Source organism: Nematolebias whitei, chromosome 5, assembly GCF_014905685.2.
Source record: "Nematolebias whitei isolate Nwh7 chromosome 5, NemWhi1, whole genome shotgun sequence".
NCBI classification, from domain to species: Eukaryota; Metazoa; Chordata; class Actinopteri; order Cyprinodontiformes; family Rivulidae; genus Nematolebias; species Nematolebias whitei.
Genome location: NC_056502.1, coordinates 21,519,322 through 21,535,575, shown reverse-complemented (window position 1 = coordinate 21,535,575; position 16,254 = coordinate 21,519,322). Strand labels below are relative to the sequence as shown.

Sequence of the window (16,254 nt, the reverse complement as noted above, 5' to 3'; positions counted from 1 at the left end):
AAAAAAAAAAAAAAAAAAACAGCATTCGCTTCTGGCCGAGGCCCCTCTTGCAAACCAACAAACAATGCTACAAAATATGTAAAGAAACTTCAACTTTTAAAATGTTTTTTAATTCACTATATTCACTTAATTATTACAGCTGCTGAGCATAAAAATGTCATTAACTAGCATGTTTTAAACACTGCGTTATATTCAGACTCGAGTGGCGCTGAAGTTTTGAAGATCTTAAACACTTGTTTGCGAGGGTCTCCAGACAGAGGACACATTTCAGGCAATCATGGCCATTTTCCTGTATGACTGTAAAGCCGTACTTAATGTATGCTTCCTCATACCTTCAATTTTTAACTGGCCATGAGTTCTTTGTTTTTTGCAGCAGTTTGCGCCACATCAGGGCTGCTGGTCGGTTCCTTCGGTCTTTTTAGAAACCTTTTCATTTCGTCTATGCTTGAAGAGTAAAGCAGCTTGATACATTTGACTGGCAGCCAATCAGAAAGATGAGCATGGTGAAAAATATTTCAATATATAATAAGATATATAAGATACATTTTTGAAAAATAGGTTTGATTCTACTACAGTAATTTAAAACATTTAAAATTTTAAGTTAAAAAAAATTATATATTTTTATTTTTGCTTTTTTTAAATCTTCTCTCCAAATTTCTGAGGCACCCACTACTTTGAAAAACACTGATATAGACAGTACTGCAGTCCAGTAGATTTAGATATAGTTTTTGACAAAAGCAAAGGTGCATTCATTAAAAGAAAAAGGCTGCTAAAACAAAACAGATCCAACAGTAAGTAAGGTTATACAATATATTTGTGTATCTTTGGGAGAATTCATGGTATTACATTTTTAACACCTTTACAGTTTTACCATTCTACCTTTGTGGTATTATTTTTGAAAATCTCTCCTGCACCTGCTGAATACACACTTTTAGTAACTGGGTCAAGACCAGAGTCTGTGTATGTAAAGGGTGGGGGGTGGAGGGGGGTGGTTGCAGTTCTTACAGCTTAGCCACAACTATTCTTGCCGCAGACTATCACGTGCCTCCAGCCAAGCCTATTCTAATTTCCGGAATTGAAACAGAGAGGATTTAAACCAAGTAAATGTGCTAATCATAGCAGAGTCTTTAAACTACTTTTAAGGTGCATGAGATAAAGACAAGTGTGTTGCAGATACTTTGTGTTTTTGAAGGTTGTGCGACTGTCAATGGGATCTGTAACAGACAAGATTAAAGCACCGAATTGTTTCATTAGTAGGTAATTTACAGTACTTAAAGTCAGGACTCAATATTCATACCAGTGCACTTAACTGAAGCTGGATTTCTATTAAGAAGTATTTCATGTTTTCACATGTTATAAGACAATCATTTTGGAGATTGCATGTGTTAGCTGCATCAAATAAACCTGATTATGTGACTCAAAGTCAAACAGGAAAGGATTGTGCTCTGGGTTCTGGCCAAATGAAGCAGCGGGGAGTTGGACTCGGAGCGTTCGAGCCACCTCGACTTTGTTTTCAGAGAGCTATCTTTGCTTAAACAAACAGTCCTGTTGAGATCCATCCTGCCTGTGTCAGTTCAGAGTCTGCAACACCTGCCAATCAGTTATCGGTGACAGCCAGCGGCTCGGGGAACAACACTAGCTTTGTGTGTCCCCCTCGCGTGCCAAACTCTCAGAGGACTTTCATAAAGATAGGCAGGAAGTGGGGGAGGAAGGCCTGAGCAGGAAATGACCACATATAGATTTGAGAATTTAAAGAGTGAGAAATAGTTTGATCGGTGCAGGAGAGCAGATAAATGTGAAGCGTTTTTAAGTTTGTTTTTTTTCCTTCATATTTTTCATCATGAAAGCTCAACCGTGTAATTTAAATCAGTCTCTTAGAGTACATAACTTCTGCTGTGCTTTGTGGAGCAGACCCTTCTGTCTTATGAATGGGTGCTAAATACGGGAAGGATCAAAGCGAAGACAAATAGAAAACGTCTGACGTTTTCTTTTACCTGCCTAAGCTTTGTTCTTGGCACGCTGTGATATATATATATATTTTTTACAAGGTATAATTCTTCAGCTTGATCTTGAAATTGTGTATACACACAAAACGACAGGCCTGCAGGTCACCGGCTCAACAAGTATCGTATTGTTTTCCAATATAATTAACGGAGACAGAGAAGGGGAAGGAGCATAATATAATTTGCTGACCTCATGGCCAAATTATGAAGCTTTCTTTTACCTTGGCAAATCGTTAGGCTCATGCAAAGAAAGAAAAACAATAATTAATCTTATTTACACAGCCGTCCCCAGAGGATTCAACAAACTTTGAACCAACAAACCTGAGCTAGTGGGATTTCTTTTTTTTTCTTTCTCAAATTCCAAAAGAGTTTTTAAAACCTATAACTAAAGAAAAACTAATCTACCTCAACTCTTTAATTCACTGCACCATGACACTGTTCAAAAAGGCTGTAGAATAAGATTTATTATTGCAACATGGAGTTACATGTGAATAACTTTAAATAACTGCTAGGGGATTTTAGACTAAATGATACAAAATCATAAAGCAAGTAAATCAATTTTGTTCTTGCCTGCATTTAATTCCTATTTAAACATTGAAAGTACAGCAGTCCCTCACTACTTCGCCGTTCAACTTTCACAGACCCGCTCTTTCGCCGTTTTTCAAAATAAGAGTGGACATGGCACACAATTGGATGGATGAGCCACACGAGCAGTATGGATTGTTTATTTAAATTAACTTATTTTAAAATTACTTAGAACCTGCTGCACCTTTGTGCAGCCCACAGGTGCAGGGAGAAGCTCCCTCCTGCAGCCTGTCATGATCTCTGCTCTCTGCCACCCACACATTTCTGCTCCGTGCTGCATCTGTTGCATGAAGGGTTAACCCTTTGCTGTCCTGTTGCACTTCTCTTCTCCACAATTTCAATTTAAATACTGTGATATTTTAAATAAACAATCCATGCTGCATGGACTGTTTATTTAAAACATCACAGTATTTAATTTTAAATTGTTTATTTACACAGAAGGAGGGAGATTAGGAGTGAAACTTGAACTTGGACTTTTGTATCCCTATTTCAAGGTTTTTCACTTATCACAGGGGCTTGGTCCCCTTAACCCCATGATAAACGAGGGACTACTTTACAGCATTCTTTGAAAGAATACATATCGCCTTTAATTCCAGAGATTAAAACTAAGATAATCTCATGTTAGAGCTATTCTAGTCAAAGTTTTGAAAATAACATTGTGTATAGTCATGCAATATTGTGATAAATCACTAGACATGCTTGGAGCACGTGCTGTAAATGACTGTCACGTACTACCGCACCAAATTTAGATGAATATCTGTAAAAGTCACTAAGCTATAGTCATTTCTGTGTCGACTAATAACAACGAACTGTAGCAGCCATCTTGATTTGGGTTAAATCCAAAAGTTAATGTGTTATACATGTACATACAATATTTACTTTCTAAGAGTTTTATTGAAATCTTTCCAGTTGTTCATGCAATATTTTACTAACGGTATAAACAAACACACAGACATGGGTGAAAACATGATCGCTCCAGCGTTACCTTTAGAGTCTGGTAATAATAATCAGGATATAAGTGAAGGAGAGTTAATTAACGTCAGTGGCACTTCTTTTGGTTTGGATTCATGTGGTGTTCTTAAAGAACACTGAGGGTTAATCCTAATAAGTGAATGTCAGCAGGTCATCCGTGACACTCAGGAACTAGTCATATCCACTTACTGATGGCTTCATCAGCCCAGTTTAGTGAACAAAACATGAGTAATGTATGGAAAAGTCACAACTTTTTTAAACTGTGTGCCTTGAAAGATTAATGTACAGTATATGGGTATGATGTGTACATACCGTATTTTTTGGACTATAAGGCACACTTAAAATACTTTAATTTTCTCAAAAATCAACAATGAACCTTATTATCCAGTGTGCCTTATGTATTAATTCTGGTTGTGCTTATTGACCTCGAACTGATTTTATGTGTTACACAGCGCTCAAAAATCTGTCACAATGAACTTGTTTCGCTTAATGCGCCTTATAATCCAGTGCGGTGAACGGTGACACCCGTTCATTGACATTGCGCCTTATAGTCCGAAAAATACGGTACATATTTGGGTATTTTATCTGTGTACAGTTTATGTGTAAGCTCACAAACCTGTTTTCCTCAAGGGGAAGTCATCCTTGCTCTCTACAGGTGATGGCAGAGTGTACTGGCAGGTGGGTGACGTTCCTCCCAGAGGTGAAGAGCTTTGATCTAACGACGTGTGGTGAGAAGACCTGGTTACACAACAAGAAGTCAGGTCATTCAAAAGGAAGCAGAGTGACATAGCACCAGTTTTGTTTTGTTTCCATTCTTCTTGAAGAACGCAACAAAAAGCACTCACGTGTACCAGAGTTTGGGGTGGTGGATAAACGAATGATTAGCTCCGTTGCTGATAGGATCCTTCGCTGACTTGTTGAGCAGAAACTCTTGGAGTTTCTGCTTCACCTCTGTGCTGGCCACCGCACCTGTGAAACCAAAAGACAAGAACCAAAGGGATTGGGGTTACCCTAAAATGCAGTTACCCCTTTTTAACATGGATAATTTCAAAAATACATTTTGATATTACATGTAACTAAATACTAAATCAAAACTGCTTGTAAAAAGTCACATAAGTTACTTTTTCTTCAGTCTCAGGAACTATTTGCTCTTCTTTCAGAACATGCAAGTTATGTATGAAGATCTCCCCCTAGTGGTTAAAAAGCAACACATCAGTTGCTGCATGCTGCAAAGAACATCCCTCCCATCAAATGGATACAGTTGCAGGAACAGCTTCATATTACCTGACTTGACAAAGTCATGAATCTTGTCTATTATTAGGTAAAAGGTAAAAACAGAAATGAAATATTATATCTGATGCTATTTTCATCGTGCTCCTGAAAGACGTTTCTCCTAAACCCGAGTGTCAGGTGTCTCTGGCCAGCTTTCTGTTATGTCCTGATTCAAAGTACCATCATCATAGTTTTTTTTTTTATTATTCCTTTATCTGAGGTCCAAAGTTGATTTAATCTTTTCAGTGTATTTTCTCAGGAGCATCCTTCATGGTTTATTATTCAGACATCTTCAGTCTTTGCTGAGATGTTTAAGAAGCAAAGAAAAGTCTAAAATGATGTAAAATAGATTCATATTCTAACCTTGCTGCTAGCTTCAAATGCAAAAAACTCCATTAGTGTTTTATAACAAAGTGGACTTAAAACCTTGGAGTACAACAGAAATGTTTTCTTGAGGCAGATAGTTTCTTTCAGTTGCACAACTTTAACGAGATCTTTGGTTAATGTTGTCCAAGAATAAAACAGCTTTAGCATTCACATGCTCATATGCTAAATATCTCCAACATTCACGAGACTGCACAACAAATGATAAGGAGAAAAAAAAATAACAATACTTGTTTTTATGGCAGCATTTTGTGACTAGACATGAGTTATTCCAACAGAGAGTTGAAATGTAAAAAAAAAAAAAGAGTTATTGCTGCCCAAATGCAAAAATGTATGCCAGTAAAGGTTCATGGTTGAATTAAACAAGCTGATAAAGGCAACTCAGAGCCGTGACTTGAAAACTAATAATCATATTAATAGAGCATGCATTCCCCAAAGGACAAACTGAGTATTTCCTCAGCCAGTGGAACATTTAACTAAAATAGAGTTCTCCTGTTTTCACATATTTTACTTAGGTCTCACTGATTTTCACTGATTGAAAATGTTGAACGTTACGCCTGTTTTTGCCCGAGGCCCCCCACTTTTTGTTTTTTTTTATTCATCTCCTGACAGTAAGGAGCCAGGGATGATGGCGGTGGCGAGCTCTTACTCTCTCGGGAGCGCTCTTTGGCCCTGAGGCTCAGGCTGGAGACGTGCTGATCTCGTCGATGTTTCTCCTGCTCTTTTTCCTGCTGGTTTTGTTGTTGCTGCTGCTGCTCCAAACGGCGCTCCTTCTCTGCAAGTTCCTGCTGCTGCTTCATGACCTGCAGCTCTTGCTGAAGCTGGGAAACACAAGAGGCTCACATCAGCATGAAACAAATGCGCAGAATTCTAAAATCACGGCAGCTTTCGAGAATTTTATTTTATTTTTTTGCTGCAGTGTACACCTCTGCATTTTTCTTTACAATGATGTAAACAGTGCATTTTTCAGCACTCAGTTGCTGAGTTGTTTCTGTGGGATGTTGTTGTGAGTTGTACTTTCTTTTTTCTTTTATATTTGCACTGAGCCATGCTGTGGCTGACGTCTGTACAGCTGTTTAAGTCCTGTGCTAACCTTGAGATGTTCCTGGAGCTGAGCCTGGTGCTGACGGGTCAGCTTCTCGTGCTGTTTTTGGAACTCGCTGATGAGTAACTGCTTCTGGATTTGCTGCTGTTTCTGAATGAGAAACAGCTCCTGCTGCAGCTGCCTCTCCCACATCCCGGGGTCCGAGCCTGCCCCCAGCATCCTCAAATCTGTGCGCAGGTCTAAAGGGGATAAGGGCTCTGCAGCCAAGGGTACGTCTGGCTTAATATCCACTGTGGCACAGAAACAAAACAGAATAAAACAGAGCATTAGATATGTCATGCTTTTATTGCAGTTGTAGTTGGTGGCTTCCGATTTTAGCAGTACAGTAATCTTTTTTAGGACAAATCATGTTAAAGAGCGTATTCAGATCTTTTGCATAGGACCATGGTCAAATATTATAATCCTATGTGTTATAGATTGTACAGAGTTTAATTCTAATCAGACTGATGTGCTAAATGCTAGTTGGAGCACAGGATGAGACCAAAGTAAATTATAGTTGTCTCCATTGTCCAAAAAAGCTTTTTGTTTTAACACTATTTGTGTTCATTTACATACAATACCACCAATTTGACATTACAAGTTTAAAAATGTCCAAGGCTGCACTGGAAGTGCTAAAGCTAACTGCTGCTGACACTATTTCTGCTTTCAAACAACCGTAACATTCATGTAAATAACCAAAAATAGTAGTCCCTCACTACTTCAGAGTTAGACTTTCGCAGACTCACTCTTTCATTGTTTTTCAAAGTAAGATTGGACATGACTCACAATTGGCTGATTGATGGATGAGCTACAAGATAGGCATGAATTTCTTATTTATAATAAATTATTTTAAATTATCTAGCACTTGCTGCACCTGTGTGCAGCCCATACCTGTATGTGCAGGGAGAAGCTCCCTCCTGCAGCATGTCATGATCTGGGCTCTGCAGCGGAGAAGTGGGCGTGGCCAAGAGCACTGGCAGGTGGCAGAGAGTAGAGATCATGTCATGCTGTGCTCTTTTAGAGCGTTTAGAGTTTAGAAACATTGTTTAGAATATTGCAAGAGTGTGGGAGGGCATAAATATATTCCTACTTTGCGGTTTTTTACTATTCGCGGGAGAGCTGAAAACAGAAACCCCCACGATAAACGAGGGAGTGCTGTAATGTGAATTTGACAGTAATTGCTAAAGTTTTTAAAACAGCATTATTTTATTTTTTTATTTTTATTAGAGAAGGCATCAATCTACTTTAGCTCGGACAAGCCTTTAGCTTGTCCATCTGGTCAGAATTAAACAAAACACAAATGGTTCAAAGAGCTATCTACAACAGGTAAGATATTAACTGTTTGTAAACTTTCCACAAAACCTCACTTAAAAAAAAGAAGTATCACTTTCAGGGCTAAGAGAATATGCACACACTGAAAGCACATTTTTCTCTCATGATCCTCGACAGGCTGCCATTCTTGTGGCTTCTGAACGAACAATATCCCATCCATCATTTTAAAGTCAGCTGGGAACTGCTGTCTGCACTGCAAGACTTAGTGAACATTTGGCATGAAATGCTGAAGTGGTCATTTACAGTTTTTACATGGAATCTGTCTTCCCACTCTTTGATAAATAAAGAAGGAGAGTCCTTCTCCTTGTAAAACACTCCTCAGCAGGGGAGTGTTGAAAAATGCAGCATACTGTGCAGATATTCTTTCCTCTCATAAGTAATTCAAGACAAAGAAGGCTGTGAACCTGTATGTGTTTGTGTACCTGTGATCTTCCAATCTCTGCCCTTTGGTGTAGATGCCACTTCTATTATAAGTTATTCCTTATACAAAGTTAGAGGCTTTCCCTTTGGGCTCCTAACTCTATATATAAACTGTTCCACAGAGTAAGTCAATCGCTAGTTTCAACGTGGGACACGGGTTTATTCCAAAAGGAATGAGCCGTGATTATCACCTGCTGCCATGAAAGGCGACTGATCATGAAATCATCTGTGTGCATGCCTATTTGTTTGTCTGTTAGCAAAATATCTCACGAACCAATGAAAGTGTAATCATAGGATGTGTATGTCTACAGCTGATAAGTTTTTGGAGTCAGCTCAATTCAAGATGGTTTTCCATCACTACCACCCCAAAGTGACATTATCAGACGGCTCCAGTTTGTACATATTTAAAATGGTATGCCATGTATCAATCACATTTAAAGAATAAAGTTGTTTCTTTCTTCAAATAAGCCGATTATAATGTGGCAATCTAACAATGAGTATGCATTTGTCCAGACTTTATACAAACATTTTGTTGTAAGGCTGGACTAATGCAGCCCACTTAAGATTCCAGAGGCTAGAGGAGGATTCTTTCATTGCCTTCATCTTATTTAGGGTCACATCTGAGAGAACAAATATCTGCAATGTTCCCATACCACCTCCACGTACATTTATATGAATAATTTTGTGATGAATCTCCTGTCATAAACTTACAAACTGCAGTAAAATTAATATAAAAAAAAGTTTAGCCTGCCAAAAGAGCTGAGCTCCTGGCAGAAGCAGGGCAGCAGTGTTGTCCTGTTCGCTGACGCCCGTTTGTTTTTGCCATGTTGCCTGCCTGTTTCTCCTTTTTCCTTTTTTGTTGTTGCCACCATTCCATGTGCATGCGGTGGTGATGATTAAAAATAGAAACATAAAAGCAAGTGGCGCAATCCTGGTCTGTGACAACCCCCACACCCTAGTATCCACCACCCTAACTTGCCGCTGCCATGGCAACGCTGGCGACGTAATTATGTCTCCCCTCATTCTGCGGATATCAAGTCTCCCGGCGTGTCATCTCCTGCCTACTGTGCCAATGTGACATGTTGACTATTATATCAGATTTTCAGCTCTTATATAAGAAAAAGGAGTCCCCCCCTCCCCCTCCATGAGAGAGAGGGAATGAGATGTTACAAAAGCCTCCAACACACCAACACTCGCAGCAAAAATCAGTGCTTTATAAGTGATAAGTTGTTCAAAAAGTAAAAGCAAACAGAGGGGACTCCAGTGCTGTCATTTTCCCTCTCTGTGTTCTAAAAACAACTTGAATCAAATGACAGAGGAGGGCAACAACACAGGCACAGCGAACAGGCACCTGTAGAACAGGCACTTCTCTCCTGACAGCGAATATTAATCTTAGCTTGGAAGTACTTGACAAAGGACCCTTTTTGTAACAAGTGCTGTTCCAGGAGAAGCCGTGAATTTGTGAACCAATGAAGGGCTAAGAAAGTCAGACAGCCTTAGTGCTACTTTTGTTTAATGGGTCCAAATATAGCTCCCACACACACACACATAAAAAGAAAAATGCTGCCTGGGAGAATTCACCACTGTGATGTCTAATTAAACTCATTTTTCACTTTGTATCCTCATTGTGACTGGCATTAAAAAAATCTCCTTTTTTAATCAACAAGCAAAGCCTTTATCAGGATTTCTGAACTAGCATTTGGGAAGCAGTTTGGTGCAAGAGGAGTGTCAAAGCTTCAGATCTGTTCAAGTGGGGCTCCGTGAAAAGGTTAGGAACAAATATCTTACCTGTTGAAGATTTTATTCAACCACCTGAATTTGGAGAAACAGAATTCAATTTTGACTCGACTGACACACTAAAGGCTTGTCCAAATGGCACCAAGATTATATGTATACATTTAAGTGATAAACAGTGTTATTTACCAAATTTTACGAGATATAAGTCGCAATTTTTTGCACAGATTTGTCAGTCCTGCGACTTATACGCCGAAGTGACTTATATAATTTTTTTGTTTTATATTCATAATGCAATTTTTGACAGAAACTTTAAATTTCTAAGAACTGCAACAGCGAGTCCTCCCGTGCGCACTCGCTTCACTCAGCTGGTGCAGGTGGAGGAACACTGAAGAGCTAGCGGCTCCGGCCGCGATGGATGGAAGGATGGATCGCGCCGCCCAGGCAAAATGAAACTGTTTTGACCATTAAATAAACGCATAATAAACGTGACGGGTCAGCAGTGAAGCATAACAAATGTGACTTATACGCCGAAGCAACATATCATGTTTTTTCCCTCTTCATGATGCTTTTTTGACTGACGTGACTTATACTCCAGAGCGACTTATACACCGGAAAATAGGGCACATTATATTTTCTGTGACAATTTCGGTATTAGGTTAGCATCTATGCTATTTGTTGGTTAGCAGCCTGTGATTATTAGGGTTTTTAAGCATCAGTTATATTGCCATCTTTATTAAATATGAAAATTAATATATCAATGTTTATTTGTGTAAAAGTAAAGTAATTATTATAAGGTAATTGTAATGAATTGATAACTAGTTATAGCAACGTGGCCTTCTAAACAAAACCGAATTGAATTATGACGTGCCAAATGATTCCCACTGCTACTTTCAGCAGGAATAGCACAATAAACCTGCCAGAATATCCGTGAAAAGCTAAATTTATAGCAATATAAATGTTTTTAGGATAAAACTAGCTGGCTTGGTCAATCTGGTCAGAATTAAAACGCTATCCGTCCAGTCTGAGGCCTTTCAAAGATCCATCTACAACAGGTAGGATATTAACAGTTCATAACAGTTCCTTAAAACCCCACATCAAAGATTTTTGAACTAGCTCCTTAAGTTATCCTTGACAAAGCAGGCTTTATAAAACGTCCCTTGAGCAAACGACAACAGCCTCATGTGCATGTTCTATTCTTGTCTGCTCGCCATTCACCATGTCGACAAGAATAATACTGAACTGAATAACAATGAGGGGATAGAATAGAGCCCTAAAGGTAAGTAGGCTCTGTTCTAGCAACAATAACACCTCTCTGTGTAATGTATGTAATTTTCAGCTTTCTTCCTCATGACTGACAACACTCTTTTTTTCGACTCAAACGCGAAAAAGAACATTGCATCGCTTTTGTCTGCTTTCTTTGCCAACACAGACCTATGCTGTTTCAAACTAAAAATTGATTTATGAATGTGAACAGCAGCATGAAACTAGTCCAAATGAAATCAGGTGTTCTTTTATCATAAAAATCCTCCCCGAGCAGGGGGAAATAGGGAACTAGCAGTAACTAGGGCTAAATTTAAATGCTTTTCTGAGCAGGGTCTTAATATAGACAATGTGCAAAAAAGACTGTCACAGTTGTGAGGCCGTCTGCTCAAATTAACACAGGCTAAAATAAATGCACCGTGTCACATTTATGTAACTTTTAGGTGCTTTTTTTTTTTTTTTTTAATTTCTATCATCACTCAAAAGTGAAGTCTGCCTTTCCACCTCTTCTGGATCAGCGCTGCTGGTGATCTTGGACCCCGGGAGGCTTCATATCGGGTGAACGTGAGGTGCCTCTCGATTCGTGGAAAGTGCACTGAAGGGTCTGGAGGCACTGGTAAACAAGAGATTTATGAATGACAGGTCCCAATTTTGTTTTTAGCACAAGGGAGCAACAAGCACCCTGTACCATGCCCAGATTCCTCCCTGCGGAGGTCCTGCCAAGGGGGGATAGTGTGACTCACTGCCTGTGACCACACTCTCACTGCAGCGTCGCATCATCAGTGTCCCCAATGTGTTTATTTCTATAACTGATCTGCCTCTCATTAGCCCCGGTGATGGTAAAAGTGACAATCACAGCCTTAATTTGAGATGTTTGATGGCTGTGTTTTACTGCCTCAAGCCACATTAGTACGTTTCCCATCCCAAAATGAGACACATCACTGGATATAATATCCTACCACTGCACGTGCGCAGACTTAAATGCATACCAAATCGCTTGCAAAATAAGATTACCATAAAAAATCTAAGCATTTCCATGTTCTTTATCTGACACTTAATAAACCATTAGTTTCAGTAAGAAGAGAGCTATGACCACGGAAATTACATAAAAATAACATGCAGGCATGTTTACTTTGTAAAGTTCGTATTTTTTTGTAGTGAGGTTCAGCAAGATGATTATGAAAAATTAATATCTTACCTGCTGTAGATGGCTTTTTGAAAGACCTCCGTTTAGAGAAATAGAGATAACTCTGATTTGAATGATAAGCTAATGGCTAAAATGAGTGATACCAAGACCGATGTAAATTACTACCATATGAAAATAACTCTAATCTCTAAAATTTTATAGTTCATGACTGATATTTTATCAATCAGTTTCACATTACATGGTTATTCCGTCTGAAATGTGATAATTCGACAGGGAGTGTCCCAGACTGCACCAAAAGTGCTTCAGCTAGTTTCTGCTGTTCTTTGTGCTTGCAAATACCACAAAATTATCTATGAGTATTTATGTGATGCTAAACGTTCACCACAGCAACATTCAGCGTTCTCACAAACATCTTGAAAAATGTTGAAACTTGAGTTGTTTTAAGACACGTACAGCAGATACAATTATTCATGTGCTTTCCACAAAAACCTCACTCCAAACGACCTGAGTTACCGTATTTTTCGGACCATAAGGGGCACTTAAAATCATTTAATTTTCTCAAAAATCAACAGTGAGCCTTATAATCAGGTGCAACTTATTTATTATGTCTGGTTGTGCTTACTGACCTCGAACCGATTTTAAGTGGTTATTGTGAATGAGTTGAATAAAGTTTGACTTATCTGACTGTTTAGTTTTGTTTAATGCGCCTTATAATCCGGTGCGCCTTATCCGAAAAATACGGTTCAACTTTAAGAAGTTTGCTTCCACCATTAAATGTCTTTAAATTCTTATTGTGGCTTTTGACTTAGTCTAGCACCTAAAATATTTCCCAGTTAATACATCAAAAATGTTAAATGTTTCTTTTGACAGTTAAAAGCATCAAACTTATTAAATATAACTAACACTGTCATAATATATATTTGTAAAAGAGCAACATGAATGCCAGACATTTAGAACAATTTCACAAGGCATTAAATACAAGAAAATATCCAGTTATTATCTGTTAAGTAACCTATTTCAATAATAGCTCAATAGTACAACCCCAAAACATTACAGACATTTCAATAAAAGCTCATTTACATTCCATTGAACCCTTTTAGTAGTTTCAATATTTTAAGAACCTCTTACTATTATCATATCATGCATTTTTAGAAATAATTTATCTTTTTCATATAAATAACACAAACACGGTTGCACTTTAAACATGCATGGCGAGAGCATGTCAGTTTCAGATAAAGTGTTGCATATCTAAATTCCCCGTCTGCTTGTATAAATAGAAACTGAGATACAGAAGATGTTTGAGGGCAAAAAATAAGCCGATGCTTGGGACTGCAATGTGGTGCTGGATCTCTCATTAAGTGCCTTGTTATTTTGAGCAGCTGGTATGTCTAAAGCAGGAAGCGGGTCTTTATTTTTAAGACTTGGGCTCGTCCTTGCAGCCGAGCCAGAGTTGCAGTTTGGAGTCAGTCTGCTAACAAAAAGAGAAATGAGCTGAGCTATCACGGGGTCTTTCACTGGCCAAGAGTCCAGTCGTCTCCTGTCCGGCTGTTACCTCTGACCTCTGACAAAACAATAAGGGGACCAAAACAAAAGTAAATCCAGTCAAGAAAAGGTAATGGGCGGAGGGTTCTTCTGCTGGGACTTATGAAGATGATGTGTTTTTTTCCCCTACAGAGTACAACACTGACAACAGATTTGGTACAAAATCCTTAGAACTCCAAACAAAACACAAGTTTGGCAGTATATGCACGAGTTTTGATTATCAAAAATGAACAAACTGATTTTGAAAATTATTTTCATCAGCCATTCTTTGTTTGTTGGACAATCTTTGCTAAGTCTCTCCATTTTTCAAATACAGAGAGGGCCGGGCGGCAGCGTTGGCATTAAAACCCACATCCTATGTGTGTTTTTTTTCTGCACGATCCCTTCAGCCGTAAACACTTCAGATGCATGTGACGAGGCGGCCTGAATAGATACAGGACACAGACGAGTGGATCCAAAAGGTGCTGCATTGTTCCTGCCTGAAAGGTCCCCGTTTTGATATTTGCATGATATTTTGCTCTCAGGGGAAACTCATTAGTCTCTGCCTGTTTGAGAACCCACCTGAGGACTGGTTTTTTATATATATATAACTTTGATGGTGCTGACACTAATCAAAGTAAAAATGACGAGGCCCTTCCATTTGCTGATCCACTTGAAACACAAGAGAAGCATTTAAGAGGTTGAATACTTGAAAGACAAAATTATAAATGCAAAAACCATCCACATTTAATGCAAGACATATTGAACAAGCATCATGTCACTGTAGATGAAACTCTTTCTAGAGAAGCATTTTCAGACAGACACTGTCACTATCAGCTATTCTAAAACGAGAAGAACAAATTAAACAGGCGAATGGGAGAATTTTCTATTAATATCTGTTCCAAACCGCTGTTATATCAGGAGCATGCAAGATGGAATGATAACGCACAGACGCCTAATCTTAGCAGGCTAATGCCATAAGCCGAAAATAACTCACCTAAGAATAGCTGACCCACAGAATAAGCAAGGAGCCTGAATTCAAGCACTCACTATATATTTCTTATTTGGTTCACAGGCTGCAGGACAAAAGACAAAAGCTAAAATAAAGCTGCTTCTTAAATGGCCTGATCTGTTGGCATCCAAAAAACCTCTGGATGTTTTCAAGTGCTCCTGTGAACTCTTTTGACACCTGAATGCAACAATCAGAGCAGCACCACAAACAAAAAAAAGCCCACATAATTGGACTGTGGTGCACAGGAGGTAACATATTTCAAAGAAATCAAACACTTGTAGGATTTTGTCCTCACTTCCTTGTGTTTACCCGAAGCACTGAGTGTTTTCAGCTCTGTGCTAAGCTATTTTTGGACTTTTTATCAATAGCCACACAAAGGGAAAGAAGCGCACAAACAGTGTGACTCATTTTTAGTCAATACAGAGAATGGATGTTACTCATTCTGATGTCAGCCACGTATACAATTCACTTCATGTCTCAGGTTAGTGTCTAAATGTCCATTTTATCATAGTTCTTCCTGTTCCTTGAAAAGTGCACGGCGACATGAAGCTCACAAAACACACATTCATCCAAAAGCAGTGCGTACGCCCACTGCCTTATTTTAACCATGCTAACCCCCTTTCTTGTACAACCATTCATAAACTGATTCAGGACCGCTCCTACCTGGTTGCGGTGATGCTTTTGCGCACAAACCAGAGCGCAAAGTCAATGAGACAGAGTGAAAATGTGAGCGACGGAAGCAATAAGAGCCAAAAAAAGAATTAAAAAGCAGGAAGAGAAAAGTGGCTCCTCGGTTAGCAGCAGTATGAGATCACCTGAGTTGTTCACGTTGTGCATCTTGCTGTGGCTGGAGAGCTGCTGGTGTCCAACGCGCCTCTCTGTTGTGGAGAAACTTGACTCGCCCTCGTAAATCGTCTGCAGCATACTCCACTCAGCGCTCAGCTCTCATCGCAAGCCCTGCGTTTCCTGTCACCAAAAAGAGCCAGCCCTCAGCCACCCAGGGGCGGGAGAGACCACGACAGCAGGCAGCTCTGCCTCCTCCTCTGACAAACTAAAAGCTGCACCCTGTCTCTCTCTGCAGGGCTCCTCTCCTCAGTCTGGTCCCAGACACGAAGATCTCCAAGCGCAGCAGCAGCAGAGAGAGAGAGAGAGAGAGACGCTGGAGTTGCCAGGAAAGTCGTGCACACACTGAGCACCTCGCAGAGGCAGCAACGCAAAGGCAGGGAGGGGGGTGGGGGGGCTTCATTTGCATGTGAATCAACAACTGCGGGGCCCACAGGTGACAGAAATAGAACAATGGCCAGCCCTGGCTAAAAATAGGTCAGGCGAGGCGCAGGGATTGGAGCAGCATTGATGCGTTTAAAAATACCACACCAAACACAGCTGTCTTCTTCAGCTCCTGCCAGAAGGCATGTCTCCTGACTCCCTCTCTGCAGATGGAGGCTTGAATCCTCTCTCTATCTCTCCTTTTCCCCCTGATTTGGTGAACCAGTGTCTCTCTCTCTCTGTATGTCTTCGTTTTGTT

General features: G+C 39.5%; 1 protein-coding gene across 2 annotated transcripts in view; it reads right to left on the bottom strand.

Moving 5' to 3' along the window:
* The window catches only part of hdac9b (histone deacetylase 9b), a 28,325-nt gene extending 12,411 nt beyond the window's left edge, over nucleotides 1–15,914 (bottom strand). Inside the window, exons 1-5 of one of the 2 annotated variants that reach the window (XM_037676344.1) lie at nucleotides 15,545–15,914; nucleotides 6,310–6,551; nucleotides 5,866–6,037; nucleotides 4,406–4,538; nucleotides 4,177–4,298 (exon numbers count right to left, since the gene is read on the bottom strand). In XM_037676344.1, the coding sequence (XP_037532272.1) occupies nucleotides 4,177–4,298; nucleotides 4,406–4,538; nucleotides 5,866–6,037; nucleotides 6,310–6,551; nucleotides 15,545–15,653 (778 nt within the window). In that variant the 5' untranslated portion in view covers nucleotides 15,654–15,914. The remainder of the gene's footprint in view (nucleotides 1–4,176; nucleotides 4,299–4,405; nucleotides 4,539–5,865; nucleotides 6,038–6,309; nucleotides 6,552–15,544) is intronic. The other variant, XM_037676346.1, reaches the window with a different exon arrangement.
* Between the last annotated feature and the right edge of the window lie 340 nt (nucleotides 15,915–16,254).